The sequence below is a fragment of the Euprymna scolopes genome, chromosome 18 (genome assembly GCF_053919585.1).
Source record: "Euprymna scolopes isolate OS-2025 chromosome 18, ASM5391958v1, whole genome shotgun sequence".
In the NCBI taxonomy this organism is placed as follows: domain Eukaryota; kingdom Metazoa; phylum Mollusca; class Cephalopoda; order Sepiida; family Sepiolidae; genus Euprymna; species Euprymna scolopes.
The window spans coordinates 62,386,268-62,412,284 of NC_136499.1; the positions used below are offsets into that span (position 1 = coordinate 62,386,268).

General features: G+C 35.8%; 1 protein-coding gene across 1 annotated transcript in view; it reads left to right on the top strand.

Moving 5' to 3' along the window:
• The window catches only part of LOC145297633 (retinal guanylyl cyclase 1-like), a 1,014,990-nt gene that overhangs the window by 243,457 nt on the left and 745,516 nt on the right, over positions 1-26,017 (top strand). The window contains exon 2 of the mRNA XM_080143738.1: positions 5,317-6,078. Within this exon, the coding sequence (XP_079999864.1) occupies positions 5,331-6,078 (748 nt within the window). The 5' untranslated portion in view covers positions 5,317-5,330. The remainder of the gene's footprint in view (positions 1-5,316; positions 6,079-26,017) is intronic.

Below are 26,017 nucleotides of genomic sequence, written 5' to 3' on the forward strand. Positions count from 1 at the left end.
TATTTGCTCCCCCACCGAGCAAATTAGGCACAAGGCCGATTTTTAATGTGAGGAGTGAAGGGAGGGGGAAGGGATAAAGGGGACCAGCTCCCGAGAGGTGGGAAATGGGAGCTGTTTAAAGGTCACGCATGTGGGGTTGCCCCCACATCTGGTCTTTGCTAGTCATAGCTAGTCATAGCTTGCAGCATCTGCCGGAACAGATACTACACTTTGATCTTGGCCCGAAGGCCAAGAAAAGATGGTATTTATTTGCTCCCCCACCGAGCAAATTAGGCACAAGGCCAATTTTTAATGTGCGGAGTGAAGGGAGGGGGAAGGGAAAAAGGGGACCAGCTCCCGAGAGGTGGGAAATGGGAGCTGGTTAAAGGTCAGGCATGTGGGGTTGCCCCCACATCTGGTCTTTGCTAGTCATAGCTAGTCCTAGCTAGTCATAGCTTGCAGTATCTGCCGGAGCAGACGGTATTTATTTGCTCCCCCACCGAGCAAATAAGGCACAAGGCCGATTTTTAATGTGAGGATTGAAGGGAGGGGGAAGGGAAAAAGGGGACCAGCTCCCGAGAGGTGGGAAATGGGAGCTGTTTAAAGGTCAGGCATGTGGGATTGCCCCCACATCTGGTCTTTGCTAGTCATAGCTAGTCATAGCTTGTAGTATCTGAAGAACAGATGGTATTTATTTGCTCCCCCACCAAGCAAATTAGGCACAAGGCCAATTTTTAATGTGAGGAGTGAAGGGAGGGGGAATGGAAAAGGGGACCAGCTCCCGAGAGGTGGGAAATGGGAGCTGGTTAAAGGTCAGGCATGTGGGGTTGCCCCCACATCTGGTCTTTGCTTGCAGTATCTGCCGGAACAGATGGTATTTATTTGCTCCCCCACCGAGCAAATTAGGCACAAGGCCGATTTTTAATGTGAGGAGTGAAGAGAGGGGGAAGGGGAAAAGGGGACCAGCTCCGGAGAGGTGGGAAATTGGAGCTGGTTAATGGTCAGGCATGTGGGGTTGCCCCCACATCTGGTCTTCGCTAGTCATAGCTAGTCATAGCTTGCAGTATCTGCCGGAACAGATAGTACACTTTGATCTTGTCCCGAAGGCCAAGAAAAGATTATGATGTAGGAAGGAACTTGTTTTACCTGTATCTCTCTATTTAAATGTATTACTAGTATAACCGATGTAGAATTTGTTAGTGGTGGAGTCCGCCTAAGCTCTAATACTAGCTAGAAAAATTACAGAGGTTGTAAGGCAGTTTTTTTTTAGAGGCATTTAAATCTATCTATAAAACTGCTTGTTTGTATTATTTTATGATCTTGGTTACATTTTGTGTCATTGTTTAAAATTTTGAAATTATGTTTTTTAATTATTTTTTCTAAGTAATTTCCGCAACTAAATATAACTTAATTTAATGGTGTTAAATATTTAGTGGGGGGGATGTTCAGGAAGAGGTCTGGCGGTGCTAAATACTAGAGGACCGAAATATGATGCTCATGACTGTGTACAAACACATTACTGCTTATGTAAAAACAAATCGAAAATATACCTTGCTCTACTTCAGTATTGAACCCTCTTGTATTAACCTCGTTACATTTCACTAGTTGGCTTACCTCTGGAAAATAACAAACTATATATATATAAATATATATATATATAAATATATATATATATAGTGAAAATGGTAATTAATTAAAACTGAAGAAAGTGCCTAATACTGTTGTAGAGCAAATATGCGTTTTATTTTTTCTTACCGTATCTTTCTGTTAAGTTACATTATTGTTTCAGCTACCCGGCCGTTTTTTTTAGAACAGAAAGATACGGTAATAAAAAATAAAACGTATATATATATATATATATATATATATATATATATATATATATATTGTGTATATATATATTGTGCGTGTGTGTATTACAAATATATACGTATATATACATATATATGCATATATATATATATATATATATATATATATATTATACACATACATGGCATATATATACATACATATATATACATATATATATATGCGATGAATGTGTATAATATATGTGTATATATATGCATGTATATATATGCATATATATATGCATATATATATGCATATATATATAGATAGATAGATACGCTTCATAAATATATATATATATGCATATATATATGCATATATATATGCATATATATATATATATATATATATATATATATATATATATATATATATATATAGGAGTGGAGGTGTATCGCGATATCTTTAGATTTTATTCTTTACTCCAAAAGTTTTTATTGCTAACTCAAACTGAGATTTCCAAATATGTAAGAAATTATTATGGGTTTTCGAGTGCAGCATGTAAAATATCTGATTGAATAACCGATATTAATCTCAACTCAAAATGCATTTTTATTGCTGCTTTTAGCCAAATGTCAAAACATAGCTGTTCGATGAGTAATCTAAATATCTATTTACTAGTAACGTTCTAGTCTATTCGCGTTGCATAATTGTGTAGACGCATAAACAATGTAGTTCCCTTCCTTAATTGAAGAGAAATAACATTTATTTCGCTTTATCTAATAATATTCTTCTTATTTGTTAATAATTAATTCGGTGTGTTATAGTCGAGAGCTTATTAATATTTTTATTAGGAAAACATACTTTTTATCAACGAATTGAAAACCCCAGAGTGCATCGAATGTAGAATACATGTGCGTTCATTTGATTTATTGCTGATGTAATTTAGTCTGCACGCAGTTGATATCGAGATAGTTGTATGATTTGTTTATTTCTGGATTTATCTTTAATAACATGAAATTCAACTTCGCAAATTTGATACACCAATGATTCTAGATAACAGATTTTCTACATACTAGCTCAATTTCCTATTAGACAATTTTTCTCTATTGCTACTGGAGATTTGTTCTGTGTGAAACAAAATAACTTCTAGTATTTCTCTTAATTGTACTATTATGAGGCTCAATTCAGTTTACTATATATATATATATATATATATATATATATATATATATATACATTACAAAAAATCACTGCTTATCAAGGCCCGAAGGTCCTTCGAGGACTACGGAATGTGAGGTGGTAGTGTAGCAATCCTTAACGATGTAGATTGGGTAGAATTTTGATTATGTAGGGGGATGACTCAACAAGAAATTGTTTAAATTGTACCTGAAGGCAACCATATTGTAGTCGGTGGGGAAGCAGGCCAGTGAAACAGTGTTTCAGGCTCGCAACATCTTTTCTGCAGGAAAGAGGTTGCAGGGAACAGAAAAGTGCCTTACTTACAAAGTTTTGAAACCGGTTTTGAACTTTATCAAGGCAAGATATGACGCATCGAACAGCTCCTGACCAGATATGATAACAGTATTCGATTTTAGGACATAGCTGTTATAGAGATAAATGACTGCATTCATAGTGATATACATACTTGAGCGGGAGAATGATCCAACTATTTTTCTAGCTATCTTGGCAAGCAATTTGATGTAAACATTTCATTTCAAGTCAGGGATTAAGGTCAGTCCCAAAAGCTTGTCAAAGCAAAATGTTTCACCATATAATTCTGGTGCTTACGCTATATTATTACGGGCTTAATTAATGTCTGTTTAATGTTTAACTTGAGGACGAACCGTTAGTTCGTCACAGTATCATCCTGCCAAACATTTTCTAATTTTTGGAGCAGAGTAGTGTAGTTTATGTTCGTTAGTCATGATACCATTATTACAGACATAATTTCATTTTTATCGGCAGTGTAGTATATGTTCCTTCGTCATTATACTACCGCTCCAAACATTACCACCTTCTTTTAAAAGAGATTGGTAGTGTGGTATCTGTTCTATTATCATGGATCATTCCTCTCAGATATTTTTGCTTATTCCTTGGCAGAAGATATAATACTATCTGTTTAATGGTTATGATATAATCTTTCTGCGGATTATCTTCTCCTTTTTCTGGAGGTGGGTGACAAATTAACTTAAATAAGAAATGATATATTTAATGCAGATTTATAAATTTTCGTACTAACATGAGAGGTGGCCTGATGTTGCCCTTACTTAAACCCCTACCAAAGCCGTGGCCCGAAACTTCATTGAGCTATGTCCTCATGCGTTGACCAGTCCAGATTTGCATCTTGAGGGTTCTGCCAATGATCCTGTTCTCGTAGAGAGCAAGAGTTGTACAGTGGCGCATCTCAGATCTCGCTCGTTGAACATTGCGTCACTTTCAGACATGATAGAATGCACCTAACGCTCTTAGGATTTTGTACACAACTGGTCAACTACTAGGTCGTCTGCAACAAAAACAACCGATTTTCATCAAACAGAAATGGAATCATGTATTTTTAAGGCGATAAGTTTATCGTTCTACCCTTTACACACACACACACACACACACACACACACACACACACATATATATATATATATATATATATATATATATATATATATATATATAATGAGAGAAAATTGAGAATTGAATTGGAGCGTTCAACGTGAATGGATACTCCGCGATATTATTGTACCCTTTTTTATTAAACCTGTAAAAGTGTTTATCTAAGATATCTGCTTAGTGCAGTGTCAGAATATATCTGGTTATTAGAGTTTATCCTCAATATCTTCATAGGAGTCTGCGACATATTTTCAATGTATGGACGCCTGACGGAACGCGGACGGAAACCTGCGATATTATTATACCATCTTTAGACAGAAGAGATACAATCCTTTGATCCTAGTCAGAATATCAAGAGGGTATATTTTAGTTTTACGTACGGCCTAAATCCACATCATTTTATATTTTGTATTTTTTTACATTGCATTTTCGGTATTCGGGAGATTCTATTTATTAAAAATGAAGGATAGAAAGTGATAACACATTACGGACATTACGTAAGCGAAGATATATACAAATTTAATGTTAGTAGTATGTCATCACTCTCTATCCCCCTTTTTAATAAATAGGATTTCTCGACTGAATAATTTATAATCCGGAAACCGTGAAACACGTACGTACATACGTACGTACGTTAAAATGTATTCCGGTATTAATATAGAAATATCTTGATTTGTTTATCTTTGTAAGGAGACTTAAAAGTTTTGTAAAACTGTGTTGTAGGAAATAAATTTATTCCAGTTGTTGATTCCAGCACGTAATTTATTCTCACTCACTATTAAGTCTGTTTGCTAACTTAATTTATATTCGAAAACAGGTATATTTTGGCTCTAAATTATGTTCGTATAACTATTTGTTGCAAAACATATACGTTTGTTAACAGATTCTGACTGCATGAATAATTATTTGTATGTTTTTTTTATTTAACTTTTCCAGGTGTCCTGCTATGCATGAGCCAAATGGATATCAAACGTTTACTCTTCTCTAGCAAAATAGATGGTCTGATTAACAGGCAGAGGGCCCTATTTGCCTTCAACCCGGACCCGTACTTTTCTGTCCAACAGTTCGTCCGTGAAATCACAAACTTTCGAACTTCAAACGACCAGTCTCAAAACGAGGCTGTCATTCGTCACATTATGGAATATTTATTCGTGTTACACGCGGCCTTTCTCCCGGAACCTTCACCGAGCGACACCAACGTCGTTGTAGAGATGATTCACTATAACAGTAGCTTCGCTTACGAACGGAAAAACTACAGCAACAAACCATCATCTAATTTTCAAGGGACTAAGCAACCTTCAAACAACAGCATTCATCGCGATTCGGCCAGTAGTAACCTGAGCACAAATGTCCCCTATCTTGATGTTATTCAGGATACAATACAGCTAACCGCTTATGTCATCAACAAAACCTGGGCGTGTCCGACAATGTCCGAGTTTAAAACGGTGATTCGCAACACAACGTTCCGTACGGGTCATGGCTGGATTATTATTGACCGACGAAGCACTGTTCGCCATGAGTTCGTGCTCTATGATTTTAAAATGAAGGATGACAGGTTCAAACCCGTATTGATTTTACGTCCATACGGTCATGCCTATGAACTGAAGCTTATTGTTGCGGATCAACTCCATTATCGAGATGGCTGGGAGATTTACCCTGATCCGTGTTTCAAGAAGGAGCACAATTGTCCCGAACCAAGTAAGTAATTATTTATTTATAATTTGTGCCTCGTTTGCTATTTTGTTTTTTAATCAATAATATATATATATATGTGTGTGTGTGTGTGTGTGTGTGTGTGTGTGTGTGTGTGTGTGTGTGTGTGTGTGTGTGTGTGTGTGTGCGTGCGTGTGTGTGTGCGTGTGTGTGTTGTTTACGTTATTGGTTATTTCCTTTGGGCTCGGAGCTAGTTTCCTGATTAATCGTGCCAATTTGTAAGCGAATGAGCCTAGAAGTGCTTTTCCCATTCAACGCAAACGGTTTCGATCGTCACAGTTGTAATCAGGATTTTTTGTTATAATGTTTTCTTTGTTTATTTAGGGTGTTTAATTATTTGGGTCTGTAGTTTTGCCAATAATGTATGTGTGGGTGTATGTGTGTGTGTATGTGTGTGTGTGTGTGTCTGGTCACGAATAGGCTCCTATATGGTTGACTATTTTAAAAAAACTGATTACATATAATGATAGATGTATCGAGACACAGGAATGGGTATGTTTGATCTGGCAGAACAGTGGTTCATTAAAATTGTGGTCTCTGTGTTCGCGCCTGGTCCACAAAGTGTGCAAATAAAAAATTAAAAAATTAAAAAAAAACGGTTACAAGTGTTTTTACATAGATGTTCATAATAATACTTTGATAAGTATGTTTTGACTTAAATAGGGATGGTATAATAAAATTGTGGGGTCTGCATTCGCGATGATGAAAGTAAATATAAAATAGATAAACTCCATAATTTATTATACCATACCTGTTCACACTGAAACACTTATCACAACATTCTGTGGATCTATATTAAAAAACCTTGTTAAACTTTGTGACATATTTCAATTCTATGGAGGTCAGGTGCGAACGAACACCCCATAATTTTATTATACCATATTTCTTCAAACTGAAAAATAATTATCGAAGAATACTTACGCAGATAGATATGAAAAGTCTTTATTAAAGTTTGTGCCTATTTCCATTCTATCGAGGCTAGGCGCGAACGCAGATCCCACAATTTTATTATACCATCCCTATTTAAGTTAAAACATACTTATGAAAGTATTCTTATGTACATCTATATTAAAAACACTTATGAACGTTTTTTTTTAAATTTTTTATTTCCATACTTTGTGGACCAGGCCCGAACGCAGACAACACAATTTTAATGAACCACAGTTCTGCCAGATCAAACATCCCCATTACTGTGTCTCGATACATCTTCTATCGTCATATCTAATCAATTAAAATAGTCAACCATATAGGAGCCTATTCGTGACCAGACACTAACACACACACACACACACACACACACACACACACACACACACGCACACACATTCAGTTTATATATATATATATATATATATATATATATATATATATATATATATATGATTGTTGTATCTTTCCAGATGAACGCTGTCACGTTGAGTTCTCCCAATCTTGTCGTCCATGCCGGATAGCATATATGGATATGTATATATATATATATATATATATATATATATATATATATATATATATGATGATTGCAACGTCTTGTCAGATTAGTGCCACTCCCTCAGACCCTTTAAGTCTATGAGCCTAATACCTGAGGGAGTGTCTATACAAAGATGACGGTACAGAGTTTTAGCTTTGTACGACAGCTAAGTCTCTCTCTCTCTCTCTCTCTCTCTCTCTCTCTCTCTCGGTTCAAAATGTTGAGATCTAACAACAAGCAAGTGTAAGATAGCCAGCAACAAGTTAAACTGCAAACTAGCTTCTCCCGCTTTATAGTTTTTTTTTTAAATCACAGATTTGCTTGACCTAGAAAGGTTGCTTTCACCACGGCTTACGGGATGTGATTTCACTGATATCGGTTTCAAGATTGCGAGAATCAAATAAATATTGAATAAGTGGCAGAAATAAATGGCGACCGAACTATAAACCAACATGACCACCATACGTTGAATTTATTTTTTTATTTTTTAAATCATTTAAAACAAATAATTTTTTATATTGTACTCTTGTTTATATTAAAACATTTCTGCGTCATTGTAAACATATTATCTAATTTGTAGTTCGAAACGATGATAGCAATAGTTTACCGATGAAATTAACAGATTTATTTGACTTTACTGCTGCAAGATGTGGCACAAGGTCAGACTGTGGGAAACTTGCAGTTGTCCTGTAGCGGACACTAATCGGTACAAATATGGCCGAGCAAAGCCCTATAATCTTCCTCAGTAGAAGCGTCTCAATATATGTGACACGACTGCATACATCTATATAGTTATAAAACTCAAATGACTTTGTACCGGGTGTTGTAACCACAAATCAAGTGTACGACTTCCGGTTGTGCATGCGTACATAAGCAACATGACGACCATTAGAACATTTTCTAACGGCAATTTACCCATCACTATCCTTTTTTTTAATTTATTCTCTATTTTTTAATACACCTTTCTTAAAAAAACATTCATACATTTTCTTCTACACTACCAACATAAATAAATAACCCCGAAAATATGTTTTTTTTTAATTTGTGTTACAAATAAATAATCAAGGCGACAATAAAACGCATTGCTTTACCGTGTACGTTTTCAGCGTCACAATTTTTTCGCATTTAAATTATCCAAATAAACAAGTGTTAATAATTTCTGCTTTTTTTACGTCGTTCATTTCCGCATTGTCTTAATTAGTTTTATTGACCTTATTAAATATTCGACCCAATGGGTATAAATGTTTGTTTAAAATAAAATTTAAAAATTATCATTTTATTTTCATTTTCTATTTAAAAAGCCAATCTTAACATGGGAGAGTGTTTTTAACTATTCTGTACTTTCAGCTAACAATTTCCATTTCAAAAAGATATATCAAATTTTGAATTTAACTTTAAGTATTATGGTATCTGTATAGTGCACATTTACCTATAAGTATGGCAAACCACTTATACTTCAATGGTTGTGATTTTTGTTTTTCAAAAATAAACAATTATGAACAGGCCGACTCATAGAAATCTATCTATGTTCTTTTTTATTTCATTTTGATATAATTTCATAGAAATGTTTCTGTTATGTCACAAAAACTAGTTTCTTTACGTCACAAGTGTTACAAGCTCATACATTAATTCCATAGCTAATATAACATACTGACCAAACGGGTCACGGATAGTTTAGTAAGGATATAATTCGTGGAAAGGTGGACTAGCTAGGATCGTGCCGAACCAAACTACATTTCAACAGCTAATGATCTGGTTACGAGTAATAGCATGTTCTTTCCTGGTCACGTGTGCCTTCACGTCACAGGTCTCAATCGTCAGACTGATGTTCCGGTCTAAAGTTGGTATTTGATTCAGTTAACAAAAGAAATTATTTCCCGAAATACCCCCTCTAAAAACTACAACACTAGTTAAAAACAAATAAACAGAAGAAAAAAAATCATTCGAATAATTGCTTATTTCTTACTGGTTTAATATTTCTGCAAGGAAAATATTAAAACGCACTTCATACTATGTTGACAATCAATGTTTTATTTTCATTTCAGCATCTGTAAATACAGCTTTACACAAGCAGGTTTGAAGAGACTTTTTAATTTGAAGAAAAGAAGTATTTATTGGTTATTATAAAGTATTTTCTCTCCACTGTAATGTAATATATAACTAAAACTTTTTATAGAGTCATTGAACCTTCTCATTTTAATTATTGACTCAAATGTGCGTTTGTATCACTGTACTTTAAAATGATATTCGTTTCATTTTAACTCAAAATCCCATAACTAATATAGTGATTATATTTGTATATTATTAAAGGGCATTTTATAAAGTGTTTATATTTACAAAAAAAAAAAAAAAAAAAATTAGCTCCTTTTGCCAAATATGTTAGGCAATACTTCATTAATTCATAGGTTTACTTTATAAATAAATATTGCAGCTTTTGTCTGGGTAGCGATGTGTATGTTTCTGCTCGAGTGACATTATAATTAATTGACGTCATCAACCGTTCAGGATTATCCGCCGTTTGTTTTAGTGACTTACTTAGCAAAACGGTGATGGCATTCAGATGGGCTAAATACAAAATAGTATTCACAAAATTTTCATAATATCTAAGACGTTCACGGTGTTGTGCCTCGTCCTGTTGACGACCCAGAACCCGAAGATAATGAATCTGTTTCTCTCATGACGTCAATTTTATTACCCATATTTGTTTTAATCTTGTGACCTCATCAGTTTCATGACGCATATATATATATATATATATATATATATATATATATGTATATATAAGTGTGTGTATATATATGTATGTCAGGTCATGCCATATGCTACTGGTACCATGTAACCCAGTATTACCTGCCTCATGGTCGGGTCACCGGCGACTAAACTGGTTCCCCCACCAGACTTGTTTGGTGAGGACGGCGGATAGTCTCCCTGAAGGATAAAAAACAAGACTTCCAAAGGACGAATGAACCCTTTTTCGGGGTCAACAGCCAACTAGCAAGGTGCATATTTGTATGTATATATATATATATATATATATATATATATATATGTGTGTGTGTGTTTGTGTGTGTGTGTGTGTGTGTATTATATACTGTACTGTATTTTCTTACTAATTTTTAATGCCGTATCCCGGGGTTTTAATGCACACTCATTTTAGAGTTCGGATATAAAAGCAACGTCAAATTGATCAACAAGAAGAATCAAAATTCATTCGTCGACAACTGTGCGGATACGAAACATTTATTATCAATATTTAAAATAAAAAAAACATACATTTAATTCACATGGATATCACAAAAAAATATTGAAATGTGCTTGCATTTTTTGAAAAATTTTTTTAATGTAATAATAATAATAATAATAATAATAATAATAATATGGGTTTTTAGAAGCGAACGTACATATAGTGGGTAAACATCGTTTAGAGCTGCATTTCAGAGTTTGATTATGATATGAAAAAATTAAAAAGGTTATAAATTTACTAATCTACATTAATCTAAATACGTATATAACTGTGCAGATACGAAACATTTATTTTCAATATTAAAAATTAAAAAAATTAAAAAAATACATACATTTAATTCACATTTTATTTTTGTTGTGATAGATAAATATTCTAACAGTGCATTTAAAAGTGCAATTATTTGGATATTTCTTGCACTTGGTTCACCGGGTGTTTTGGTCAGGTAGCTTTAAAGTTATTTCTTTATTATTCCAGTGGCTCCCATGATTACTGGAATGACTGAAATTGGTATAAGCTTCTTGCTTCTCATGTGCATTACACACTGGCGTTTATTTCTCTTCATTATCTTGCACCCGTTTAGAAAATAAGGTTGCTATTCGCTTCCCGTTCGTTTCAATTCTGGTAAGTTATTTTTCACAGGCCCCAAAGGGAAACCGTTATTACGGTAGGATATCTTCCAGAACCTAGGGGTCTCTTGCTTTTATATCCGAACTCTAAAATGAGTGTGCATTAAAACCCCGGGATACGGCATTAAAAATTAGTAAGAAAATACAGTACAGTATATAATACACATATGTATAATCAAATAACATAATCAATAATACCGTAAGGCGGAGTAAATACTGTAACAAGTGTCCGGAAACACTCGAATTTAACATTGTAACCTGACAAAACCATATCTCGGGGTGCTACTAAAACTTTATAATAAACTTGACTCATTGTTCATTGTGTAGATTTTGAAAATAACTTTAAATTGCATCATTTCGTTTGTATATAAATTCTTCTGAAATAATAGAATAACGCTTTAAATAAAGTACGTATATATATATATATATATATATATATATATATATATATATATATATATATATATATATATATATATATTATAAAAAAGCATTTAAAAACATTTTATTCTGATGTGCTTCTTAGCTTACAGAGTAAACATTACTCGGTTTGGACTCTCGCTTGGAAAACGTTGTCTCCATTTGATAAACTTCAATTTTCTAAGCTACTTTCAGCCAAGGATGTTAAGTGTCGTCATAAAATAATCAAAAATTTACTAATTTCTTAAACCTTTTGATTAAAAATAAATTTGGCGAGCCTTCATTCTCGGATCAGCATATATTTAATTTCTCTTAATTTAAATTGTCAGAAGTCGATACGTTTGTGTTGTCTAGGGGACTTGAATTTTGTGTCCCTCCTCGCCAGATTGACGTAACTCAAACTCTTAGTGAATTTGAGATTTTATTTTCACAAATAAAAAATAATGGTTCGGGTGACAGCTTAAATATTGTTAAATCTCGCTTGACTGAATTAGCCAATAAATTCAGTCAATGCAATATTTCTTCTCGCCATTTTATTTGGCAAAGTAATCATTTCATTGCGGCTAAGCAATTAAAATGCAATAATGAGATTTACATTTCTCGCCCAGATAAAGGCAACGGTGTAGTTATCCTTGACCGTCAAGACTACATTGCAAAAATGCTTTCTATTCTTAACAATGATAGCAAATTTATCTGTTCAGGTTCCCTGGACTCTGATGACACTCCTTCAATTGAAACCAAGCTTCAAAATAAACTACTTCGATGGCATAAACTTAAATATTTATCTAAGGAAGTTTATAATAATATCCGACCGGTGGGCTCTCAACGCCCCAGGATTTACGGATTGCCTAAGGTACACAAAATTGATACTCCATTGAGACCAATTTTGTCGATGGTAGGTTTGGCCCAACACAATCTGGCTAAATGGCTGGTTTTAATTCTTGAACCAGTCTGTTCTTTTTATTCAACACATTGCACACCTGATTCTTTTCATTTCGCATCGACTATCAAGGAGCTTCTTCTTACCACTAACAACTGTTATTTGGTCTCCTTTGATATTAGCAATTTGTTTACCAATGTCCCTCTTGACGAGGACATTGACATATGTGTTGATTTTCTTTATAGAGGCCCTGGCCCCCTCCCCTCTTTTCCTGAGGCGGTGTTCGTTGAACTTTTGGAACTTGCTACTAAGTCAGTTTCCTTTAGTTTCAACGATGTGATGTATCGCCAGTTCGACGGTATATCGATGGGATCACCCCTTGGCCCAACTTTGGCCAATATTTTTGTGGGTTTTTTTAGAACAGACGTTGTTTGACAAGTGCCCTAGACCAGCATTTTACATGCGTTATGTTGACGACACTTTTTCTTGTTTCGCAACGCATGATGAAGCTATGTCCTTTTTCCACTTATTAAATAATTTACACCCTTCTCTCAAATTTACGATGGAGGTGGAAAAAGATAACTCCCTTCCTTTCCTTGATGTGTTAGTTTCTAAACGTGGGCTTTCCTTTATGACATCTATTTATAGAAAACCCACTTTCACTGGTCTTTATCTTAGTTGGGATTCTTTTGCACCCACAACCAGGAAACTAAATCTTATTAGAAACTTAACCCATCGGGCACTTGCTATTTGTTCCCCACCTTTTATTGATGTGGAAATTGAAAACATTAAAAGGATTTTTATTACTAATGAATATCCACCTCCATTAGTTAACTTAGTTATTAATAAAAAAATTCAATCCTTTTCTGAGCTACCAAAATACGGTCCATGTAGATTTCCGGTATACCTTAGGTTACCCTGGATTGGACTTGAAGGCCAACTTATTTGCGATAAGATTTCCTCTCTGGTGTCTTCTAATTTTGGTGCTCTATCGCTCCGTATTGCCTTTTCCACAAAAACCGCCTTTCCCTCATTTCGTAAGGATGTCTTGCCTATCTCCCAAACTAGTAATATTATTTATAAATTTCAATGTCGGTGTGGTGCCGTCTATATAGGCAAGACGACCCAGCGTCTTCAGGTCAGAATCGCCCAACATGTTCCCCGTTTCATCCGGGATCATCAACCTACTACAAGAAAATCTCAACTGATAGAATCGTCCATCGGCCAACACTTGGTCGATAAAAAGGAGTGCGGTCTTGTTTTCTCTCCGGAGTGTTTTTCTGTTTTGTACCGAGGACGCACAAAGTTCCACCTGTCTGTCCTCGAAGCACTTGCCATCATTGCTAACCCCCCTACTTTGTGCAAGCAGAGAAACCTCCGGCTTCAGTTAGAATTATTTGGGTAGTCAGGTTTTTTTTTTTTCTTAACCTCCTCTCCGCTCGTATTCCATATCACTACTAAATATTCTAAAAAGTAATAATTTTCAGACTTATGACCCTTGAAAATGTTTGTCTGAACGAAAAGCGCTTTAACGATCGTTTTTTAATCGACTTATTTATTTTATTTAATTGTACATATAACTTGCCCCATTATATATATATATTTTTTTCCTCACCCCGGTTTCCATTTTTCAGTTGATTGAATTTACGATATGGTTCACTTTTTTATAATTATTCTAAAATTTTGCCAATCGAATAAAGATATATATATATATATATATATATATATATATATATATATGTATATATATATATATGTATATATATAAGGTGATTGTCACTTCTTGACAGAAGACCATCTTTCCTTTGCTTTATTGTTGATTATTCATTCATTGCCATATACTTTTGAAATAGTGTTATATATATATATATATATATATATATATATATATATATATATATATATGATTGTAGAGCTGGATTAAATCCGACAATATGAAATAAAATGGAGGTGGAAGGACCTGGATACTCAACGTAAGATATAGTATAATATTAGATGTTATATATACATGTATATACATTTTATGAGAGAAAAACTAAACTAGAGTAAACTAGTGTATATACATGTATATATGACATCTAATTTACATAAGGAAAACACGCTGCTCTCCCCCATCATTATATATAGCCCCAATCCTCCGACTCTCTCGTCAATGACAATCCCTCTTGAAGAAGCCCGCATAAATCGGGCGAAACGTTGAGTATCCAGGTCCTTCCACCTCCATTTTATTTCATATATATATATATATTTAGTAATGTGATTGATAATTTTACTTATCGAGCTTATTATATATCTAAATTACAACGAGCACTTTTTCTTTCCTGTATTTTAATTAAAATAGTAATTTCACTATTACATTAAAATACACTCTGCTCTTTAGACTATTGTTCTAATCTCCTTTAATATATATATACATGTGGAGATGTGATCAAGATGCGTCAATTTCAGACCATCCCTACTCTTACACAGTCTTCAGACAATCCCTGCTCTTACACAGTCTGTTGCAAAGGTCACACTGAAGCTGAGATTGAGGGATGCCAACTGGTGCTGCTCTACTGTGGACGTTCATATGACGCTTCAGGCCTCTACTCGATTTACAGAACACAGAGCAAACAGAACATCTGTGCCCCGCAGTGTTTTCCCCATCAAAGAAAGATTGATCTCCATGTGATCGCTTGTGGCTAGCTAGACCATCTCCGGATAATATCATTTTTCCGCATAAATCACAGATGTGGCTCTGCACGCAAGCCTCCGACAGACCTGATAGATCTGACAGATTTTTCTTCCGGATATAACGCTTCATTTTTGCATGCTCATATTTTTTATTTTCAAAGCTATCACAGCCATGATAGACCAAGGAGCGCTACTTCTTATGATCATTGGAAGCACTTTCCCAACTGAACACGTTAATTCCAAGAGCTTTAAGATTATCTTTGATGTTAGGCGTTTCCTAGGTTTATGTTGTGGACGCATTCCTTGTGTACTTTCACCATAGAACAGGCGCTTTAGCAATCTCTCGTCGTCCATCCTTGTCAGATATTCAGCCCACCTCATCTGGTTGCGTATAATCAACTTCTCGATACAAGGTACGTCAGCTAGCATGAGAACATCCATATCACGTATAAAAGTGCTCCACCTGATGTCGAGAATGTGTTTCAGGAATTTGTGGTGCACTCTCTCCATGACTTTTATGTGTAAACCATAAGTTGTCCAGGCCTCAGAAGCGTAAAACAAGGATGGTAAAATACAATATTGATAGGCTCTGATCTTTGTATGAAGAGTTATACCCCTATCAGACAACACTCGCTTCTCTAAGCCACCAAAAACCTTAGTGGCACGATGTATCTTATAGTTGACCTCAGCATCCAGCGTCCCGTCTCTGGCAAGAGTACTCCCCAAATACACAAATGTGTCAACCACGGCAAGTCTCTGGTTGTTGACAAAAATATTTGGTTCCACATACAAACCACCGGTTGGGGGTGTAAACCTGACCTTAGTCTTCTTAAGACTAATAGTAAGTCCAAAAGATGCACAGCCCCCTGAAAACAGATCCATGATACCCTGCATATCCCTCTCATCATGGGCTACGAGATCGGCGTCATCCGCATAAAGCAATTCACGAACCAGGTGCTGAAAGGTCCTTGTAGAAGCATGAAAATGACGAAGATCAAAGACCTTACCTATGGTTCTGAAATGCAAATAAACCCACATAAAACATTCCCTAAAGGCATAGGAAAGCACAGTTGCAAAATAAATAGAAAAAAGTGTAGATGCTTGGATATCACCCTGCTTCACACCATTGTCAACCGATATGGGTTCTGATAGGCATCCATTGAAGTTCAGGCGAATCTTTATATTAGTGTGGAGCTCCCTGAGTAATTGTAGAAATTGAGGTGGGCATCCCAACTTCCCCAGAATTATCCATAGGACATTTCTGTTCACTGTGTCGAAAGCCTTGGCCGAGCAGAGAAAATTATGTCCGTGGTTCCTCTGCCCGAACAAAAGCCACTTTGGCTTTCTGGAATGACGGATAGACAAATATATTTTAACAATCTATTAAGTAGAACTCTGGAAAATACTTTGCCAACTGCTTCCAACAAACTTATCCCACGATAACTTCCACAGTCGGTCCAGGGCCCCTTTCTCTTGTACAGTGATATAAGAATTGCATCAACCCAATCCTGATGAACAGGAAGACCATTCCAGACATCAGTGATAAGATGAAGAATTTCATGAACAAGCTTAGCACCCCCGTGTAAGAGGATTTCCACAGGAATACCATCAAGCCCTGGAGCCCTCCCAACGTTCACTTCCTTGATTGCATCTCTAATTTCATTCTCAGATGGGAACTCAGACATTTCATGGATAAGCTTCTGTTGTGATAAAAATTCATTGATGACGTCCTCATTAACATTAGAGGGGTTGTCAAAGAGATCAGAATAATGCTCATCCAACGAAGGCGAATCTTCTTAGGATCCTTTATAAGGGCAAGTCTATCACTGGAGAGATGGGGAGATGCAGATAGTATTTGAGGACCAAACGCTTTTTTAAGCAAATGGTACATGCGTTTGAAGTCTTTAAGATCAAAACCATCTGGATTTGGTTGGCGATTTTAGCCCACCACTGATTCTTCATTTGGTTGAGTCGCTTTTGGAGAAGACCCTTGCTTGATTTAAGTTACTCTTGGAGGGACTCTCGACCTCTATGAGAGGCAGACAACATTTTATGATGCAACTCATTTTTAGCACTTAAGAGTTGAACAATTTCTGAATCATTATCATCAAACCAATCCTGATGTTTAGATTTGCGGAAGCAAAGGAGATCTACACTTATTTCATAGATTGTATATTTAAAATGTGTCCATGACCCATAAAAATATGTAGAATTAACTACGAATCAAAGCTTTTCACGTACACTTGGATCATCTTGCTTGGACACATCAACCCACCTAGGAATCTTAATACCACCCGACCTACATTTCCTCCTTATACAGATTTTCAATTTTCCACGTACCAAAAAGTGATCCGTGCCGCATTCAGCTCCACGCATAACACGCACACTACAGACATCCTGCAGATCTGCCTTTCTGTAAATAATGTAATCAATCAGGTGACATTGTTTTGAACGAGGATGGGTCCAAGTAAACCTATGGATCTCCTTGTGGCTGAGGAAAGTGTTACAGATAGCAAGGTCAAACTGAGTGCATAGACGGAGAAGATGCAGACCATTACTGTTGACTTTACCTGCACCAAACCAGCCGAGTAAGTCCCAGGTGTGATAATCCTTGCCAACACTTGCATTTAAATCACCAATGCGTAAGATCTTCTCAGATAAAGGAATAGAGGAAATGTTACGATTGAGATCTCGGTAAAACGCTGTGATGGTGTCTTAATCATGACCCATGGTAGGGGCATACACAAATAAAATTGTCATATACCTACTATATGCAAGAGGAAAGCGCATCATCATAATTCTGTCACTCACACAGATTAGCTTTTCAATCCTCTTCACCAAATTAGAACGCACTGCAAGCCAATTCCACCTTCTCGTCTTAGCTCCGATGGTTTTCCTTTCCAAAAAAGGTGTATCCCGAGCCCACTTCGACCAATTGATTCTCACCACTCAATCGTGTTTCAGACAATGCTGTAATGTCTATGCTGTACCTAGCGAGCTCTCTTGCAACAATAGATGTCTTACTCTCAGGTCTTTCACTATCCAGGACATCTAGAAAAGTTCTCACATTCCACGTAGTAACAGTTAGGTTATTCCTCCCCTGATAAAATTTTGGTTTCTCTTGTTTATTATTTTTCTTTAACTTTATCTTGGTTCTCCAGCATATATAGAGCAGCCGCCGACCGACGGAAGCCGACCAGCTAATAAATGGGTAGACAATTTATAGGTCACCTTTTCTAGACCCTTCCCAAATTCATGGGTGAGCAGTATATCCTTAAAAAAAGGATGCTCAGCCGCCAGATCATCCCCGAAGTTTCTTCCACCCTGTAAGTGATTTAGTCGGCGATGTTAGAGAAATCACGGGCCGCCTATGTGGAGATTTGCAACTATGCATTTCAAGCCCGCTAAGCCTGTACACGTCGCCACTCACCTATCGTCATAGGACTTTTTTCTCTTTGAAAGATTTCTGCACATAACGATCGCGACACAACATGTTTGTGCTACACATATTGTACCCTCTCGCACCCCGCCACTGGTTGCACAGTGACAAACTGAAATGACTAAGCAGTGGCAGAGTGTGCATGTTTTATTATCATAGAGTTTTAACGTCTCCGGCAGCTGGACATATACACACAAATACACATAAGCAAACAAACATGCATATATATATATATATATATATATATATATATATATATATATCCCTAGTTCTCACAATACAGTAACCCTCCAGAACTTGAGAGGGAGGCTAACAGGTACTACACCTTGCCCAAGGGTGACCTGGAACTATGTAAGGCAAAGAGGTTCACCTCCCTGAGGTAGTAGGTATACCCGCATACCCGATATATATATATATATATATATATATATATATATATATATATATATATATATGCCTTCCTTTAGGTTGATTTTATCAGCACAATCATGTGCACACGCCGGTTTTCGTCAGATCATCGAAGTTAAGCAACGGTGAGTCTGGCTATGACACATTCATGCGTATAAAAGCGTTTCATTCTTACAGAGGAAATAAAAACATCAATTTAAACAATGCGATTTTCTTCCGCGGATTCAGTTGGTTTCTTTGGGGTATATCGTTAAGCATCTGACGCTAGGTGTAACATATCCATATCTATAGGAGGGTTAAAAGTAGATCTTGGTTTCACTTTCGGCAGCCACACGTCTCTTAGTTTATCCTCTAGTCATCACATTCAATCACCGATATTTATGACAAAAAGAAAAGAATTGCTTTTTCCTGGGTCAGAATCTATTCCATCTAATATTTCACGTTGGCAAAGTTTTTAACCTTAACGTTGGATGTTAGCTTCTTACATCAAGTGGCTTTATGAGTTGTTTTGAGGATTTCCATAAAAACCATACGTCTCTTACCCCACTTCATCTGATCAAAGATTTTACGTCCTCTAACACATCTAACATTAAAACCAATCTACATTTCACAATGTCCAGCGTTTGTATTAGCCAGTTATAGACCAACTCTAGCAACCACTATTTACTATATAACTTTTGTAATTTGGTGCAGTCAGCTAATGTTGCTGTTTTGCAGCCATTAATTTGAACAAAATTGCTTTGTGATTGTCAGATAGCTTGTTGTCCCTAGCTAAGCTATTGACGAATACATTTTGTGAAGATATCTTCTCTTTTTCTTACCTTATTTCACCGATCAGTTGCTTTTCTGTTAATAGTTTTTTTCGCTATTTTACTTCTGTTATCTGATTACAAACATGACTGCCTCCTTTGTTTTTAATGTTTGGATTATAGACAACCTAATGCAAATCCCCTGAGAATGATAACGCTCTTATCGTTAAGTCCACCAACTTAGAATTTATTTACCCATTTATTTTCTGTTTAGACTTATGGTTTGAAAACAACGATCACTTACCGGCTCACTACACATTGCTTTTTTGCGGCATTTACCGTAGGTGAGTTAAACCAGCTTACTTCAAAGAAAGTAGCTTCATGGGAATATCAATATTCACCAGCCGTATCCAGTCGCATCTATATCATATAGTCAGGTGAAGAATACGGCGTCGAATCTACATAAAGCTATTGCTATTCTCAAATAGGCACTCATCTTATACCAGGCTCAACCTTGCTTTACTTCGGAGATCTAATGAGAACCGTTATGTCAACGTGAGTATGCCGTATATGTTAAACTTGGGAATCTTTTATTGTTCATGTCAACTAATAGCGTATGTTTCTATTTATATAAATATGCTTACGAGGGGCCTTAAATAAGTTTTCAGATGTTTTTTCGTATGGGCACTTTTATTGAATATACACACATGAAACTCTAGACCTCTTCGGCACAATGTACTTGTACTGTTCACACAAATTTAAGAAGACTTCATGGAAGTACTGTTGTATGAGTGTGTTCAGGACCCCGTCACAGCCTCTTTCATCTCCTTAATTACCTCATAATGATACTCTGTTTTACTTGAGCTTAGGGAATAACCAAAAGTACAAAAGGAAGCAAAGCCTGGACGATAGGGAATGCGAGGCACTATCTTTATGCCCATGTGATTTTTTTTCTGACCACCTTTGTGACAAAGTTCGCAGAAATCTTCCGCATCTTCAGTTATGAATAATTGTGTGCTCAGTTCCCACTCTGACATCAAACTGTGCACTTATTGTCTTTATAGACACACAACGGTCTTAATTCATGAAATTCTTTATTTGACTAATCTTCTCTGATGTTCTGACTTCCTCACTCCTTCCACACCTCTCATTACCACTTACAGACTTTCTGTTATCCTTGAATCTCTCAGGCTACTCAACAACTGATGATCGATTCATATAAGATAGTCCAAATGCAGTGTGAAGTAATCTATACGTTTCTGTGCCATTTTTTTCAAGGTTAAAACAAATATTTTTGCATCATATCGTTCTTCTAATGTATCCCTATGTCCGGATTGTATTTTTGAAATTCGCCACCTGTAACACTAAGGCTTTAGTAGGATGTATTCCAATTCCTGCTGTAAGTTTTATTTTGAACCAGAAACCATAAAAAAATTATTCAGTTATCTCAGATGTATAGCAATAACATACTGAATTCTCAAAAGTCTGCGACAATTTTAAATGCAAATACATCTGCAAACTTATTAAAAGCATCTTGAGTTTCTGATTTTTTTTTTTTAGATGAAAATTGATAATTTCTATCATTTTGAACATTTTGACTACTTTTCTCACCTTGTTATTCTCAAACAATTTTGGCCGATTTGAGCTATGACATTTTTCGATGTATATCTTCCCGAAGTTTGAAATCTTTCTTTTAAACATTGAAATCTGCTCTGAATTTCGAATGGAATCGTTTATTTAATCCATAGTGTTTGCATTCGCTACTTCTGTCAACCATTACTGATTAGAAGTCTTAAGTAATTCGCAATTTTATACTTACTATCACCGCCACTGAAGTAGTAACCTTCAAGTGTATCATTCACAACTTTATTTTACTTTTTTTTTACTTTGGAAACACCACTTATCAAGGTCCGAATGCTATTCGAGGATAAGAGTTAATGAATGTCAGGTGGTGGCATAGTAATTGTTAATTGGGTAGAATTTTTATCGTTAATGGAGACGGTTTAACAAGAACTTGTTTACATTGGATTTGAAGGCTACCATGTTGTATTCAACCGAGATACAGGCCTGCAGAACCGTGTTCCACAGAGAGGCAGTTATTAGTAATTTTTCCAGTAACACCAAGTGTTTATGATACCCTCATTAATGAAATAAGGAGTTCCATTTGTAATCCCGGAGAAATTTCCGAGTTCGATGGAAAGATTTTCGTATTAGATAAGACACACAGGAATATTACAGCGTCCAAAACGTTATGAGAATAATACTCGATATAAGAATAGTTGTCTTCATACTCCAAATTATTCAAAATATATTTATTGTTTCTCTGTGCAGAAGTAACTCCTAAACTAATTAACCGATCATAATCAAAGAAGAGTTTCCAAGCTTAAGGAATCGTAGTGATCGCTATATTATTATATAATCTTACGTAAAAACGAATACAATATGCGTAATGCCCTTCGTGAAGATTCAAACCTGGTTTCGATCGTAACTATGGGAGCCCGTAACTCTTCACAATCATAAGAACGGCATATTACACACGCACAGTGTGATACATTTGGCTAATTGATTTTCTAGTTGGACTTAAGCGTGAAATGAAGCCCAATGGCTTCCTTAAAAAGGGCTTCAGCTCCGCTCACCACGTAATCAGCACGTGTTGATAGGTAGTGTGACACCTCCGCAAATGAAGTGAAACATTTCTCAACAACACGGCATGTTCCTAAGCGTAACGTATGAAATGCATACATTCCGTTGCATTCAATAAGTTAATCAAATAAATACCTAAGGAATTTTTGATCTAATTAAACGGGCATTTTATTGAAACGATTTCGCGTTTTTGCCGATGTGAATATGGGGTGTACGTTCCATCAAAATTATCGCGCATTTAAAATGCGATGTATCGAAATGCCTTTTCGAGAATGTTCGACTAATGAAGCTGAGAAAATTCTTCGAAAATGCCTGCACAATTATTTAGAAATTTCAAAATCTGATTCCTTCCAAGAACAGAAACAAGAACAAAAAAAGATATGTCTTTCTTAAAAGCATCACGTTAATTATGGGCATTATCCTTATTCTACAAACACAACTAAAAATAGACAGTGTAAAATTATTACATATTGAGAGAAATATATAAATATCCTCTCAACTCTACGAGAAGCTTTGTCTATCCGTCGATTGATCTATTATGTTTAAGCTTAAATCTGGTTTCATGGGTTTGTTACAGTAAACTTTGAAATACACTTTTTTGTATGTTCCGCTATATGTAATACTTAATTTTGCAATAAAATGTTCGGTATTTTGGCGCGCTTAAGTTTGAAATCTACTTATTAACTTTATGGCAAAAACTCTGGTAACTTCAGCTCCGCATTTCCGACAGGTCACATAAGCATCCGGAAGAGGTCGAAGCGATTATCTAATAAGCTGCCAGTTGATGACATGTTTCAATGCCATTATGAAATTCATAAAATTTTAAAACAGTTTTAAACCGAAAATGACTTTCAGCACGTCATATCGTGGAATCTGCTCTCCCTCATATTAGGGGTGGCTTTCTATTTAGAAAGCTATTCTCAACATGGGCGAACATGGGGGAAAAAGGGGAGCGCCGCACTTTTAATTAATCGTCTAACAGTTCAAGTTTTGACACGTGGCTGTTTATGTAACCTGTTTATGTAACCTGTTTGAAAATGTTGACACGATGTTGCCGTAGATTTGGCGGTAAACTGTATAAATGCCGTTTGAAATGGTGTGGGATGGTCCTTACCTCTTTCAATTTGAATTGACATTTTGCTGATTCGCCATGTTAAAGTTTAAAATGTAATATGTTCGTGGATAAACACACTAATATAATAAACACGTGTTTCCATTCTTATAAGGATAATATCTCTTCATCTCGCGTATGGTTTTTTTTTATTATTCGTTTAGTGTGTTAAAAATGGCCGCCTATCAATGCATGTGTTCGAAAAAAAACGTTCTAATAAGTTTAACTGCGTATACCTTAGCTCTAAAACGACGAGTCTATAAGAAGAACAATTTCAAGATAACACCAGTTGTGGAAATTTATGGGTTTTCTTTTAAAAGGATGTGCTATAAAAAGTTACTTTTAATGGTATATTGACATTGTTGTTTAGAATCAATGTATAGTGGCTCAAATAGATACATTGAAAAAGTAAAACACCAGGAAAAACACAACTTGAGATTTAATTAAGAGATTTACAAGGGTTTTCGGTAGTATGTCAAAGCACGCTTCTTAGAGTTGCCCAAACTCCAGGTCAAAGAGTTCCGAAACTATTTTTGGACAACTCTTCTCGCCTGAGTTTCACTAAAGCAACTACAGCGTGTCCAAAAATCACTGAAGGATTTTAAGCTCAAATGGATTCTTTAGTTTTAATGATATCATCTAGTAATTTTAACACCATCTGACTAGAACATTCGGATGTGTTTAAAAATATAAACCTCAGGCAATATTTTTTATATATAAAAAAAATCAATTTCCTTTGAATGTTACCAATTGTCAACTTCAGCCTGGGATTTTCAACTGGCAATGTCAAATGGCCCATATGTTCCCCAGACTTGACTAGCCCCGACTTTATATTTTCTTTTTAATATCTTTTTTTAAAAAAGTATCTATATTAACAAACCTCAAACCCCGCAAGAATGTAAGGAAAACATCAGGAAAAAAATAAGGGAGCTAAATCGAAATCCAGAAATAATGCAATCTGACAATAATAATGTTTTGGAAAGAGCAGAAATATGCGAAGCTGAAAATGGCCAACATTTAAAAGATTTATTTTTTTCATAAATAAAGACTGTTTTGCATTCAAATTAATTTCGTGCGTACAAATTACAGGAAGATATCTTCAAGCATAAAGAATCTATTTATGTTCAAAACCCTTTAGTGACTTTTTGGACATCTCTAGTTTCGAAGGCAAGACTATGAGCAGGGGCACATAGTTATTTAACTACGTAACCATGGTTTATTGCGGATCCTTGATCGCGTTGTACAATGGGGAAAGAGGTGGCTGGTTACTTTTAATGCATCCAAAACCAAGCTTCTATCTTTATATCATCAACGCTCTGATCCCTATCTGGCATCAATTGAAATGAACGGGTCTCGTCTTGGGGCGGCTCCATGTTTTTACAAGCTTTTGGGCTTGACCTTAACTCCTGATCTGAAATGGAACACGTACATCAGGTCTGTTGCAAAGGACGCTGAAAAAATGGTGGGATTCTTCCACCGCTCCAGATGATATCTCACTACTTCTCTATCTGTATAAAAGCCAAGTACGTCCAAGAATGGACTACTGCTGTCACATCTGGACAGGAGCTGCTTAAAACAGTCTATCATGCCTTGACAGAGTACAAAATAGACTTCGTAGCTTAGTGGTGATGCCCTTTTCTCTTCCCTGCAGCATCTCTCCCACAGAAGAGACGTTGCGAGCCTGTCTTTGTTTTATCGTTATTTCCATGGCAAGTGCTCGTCTGAGCTCCAATATCTCACCCCCCTCGCCAATCTTTCACGAGAAACACCCGTCTGGCTGAAACTACTGTCAATAATTTTCTCCATTATTTGTCTGTGCCTAAATCCAAACGTAGATTCCATGAGCAGAGTTTCTTTCTCAGAAGTGCACGACTGTGGAACTCTCTTCCGTTTGCCTTTTTCCAACCTGAGTACAACTTGGATGTCTTCAAGTCCAACATAAACAAATTCCTGACAAACCGCCCTCTTAAGTAAGACACCCTATAAAATCTCAAATACTAATTATTATTACAATACTATCTCATTAATTACTGTACACGCACTAACCCTTATCCCTGAGTGGCCTCTGGGCCTGGATAACTGGTGACATCCATGTAAAAAAAAAGATTCGGTTAACTAATAGTACTTTCGACGCCATTTGATATTATTAACTTATTTATTATTATTTTTGGACGATGTATATATATATATATATATATATATATATATATATATATATATATATATGAAAATGCATTAACTATATATGAACGTGAGCGCGAAC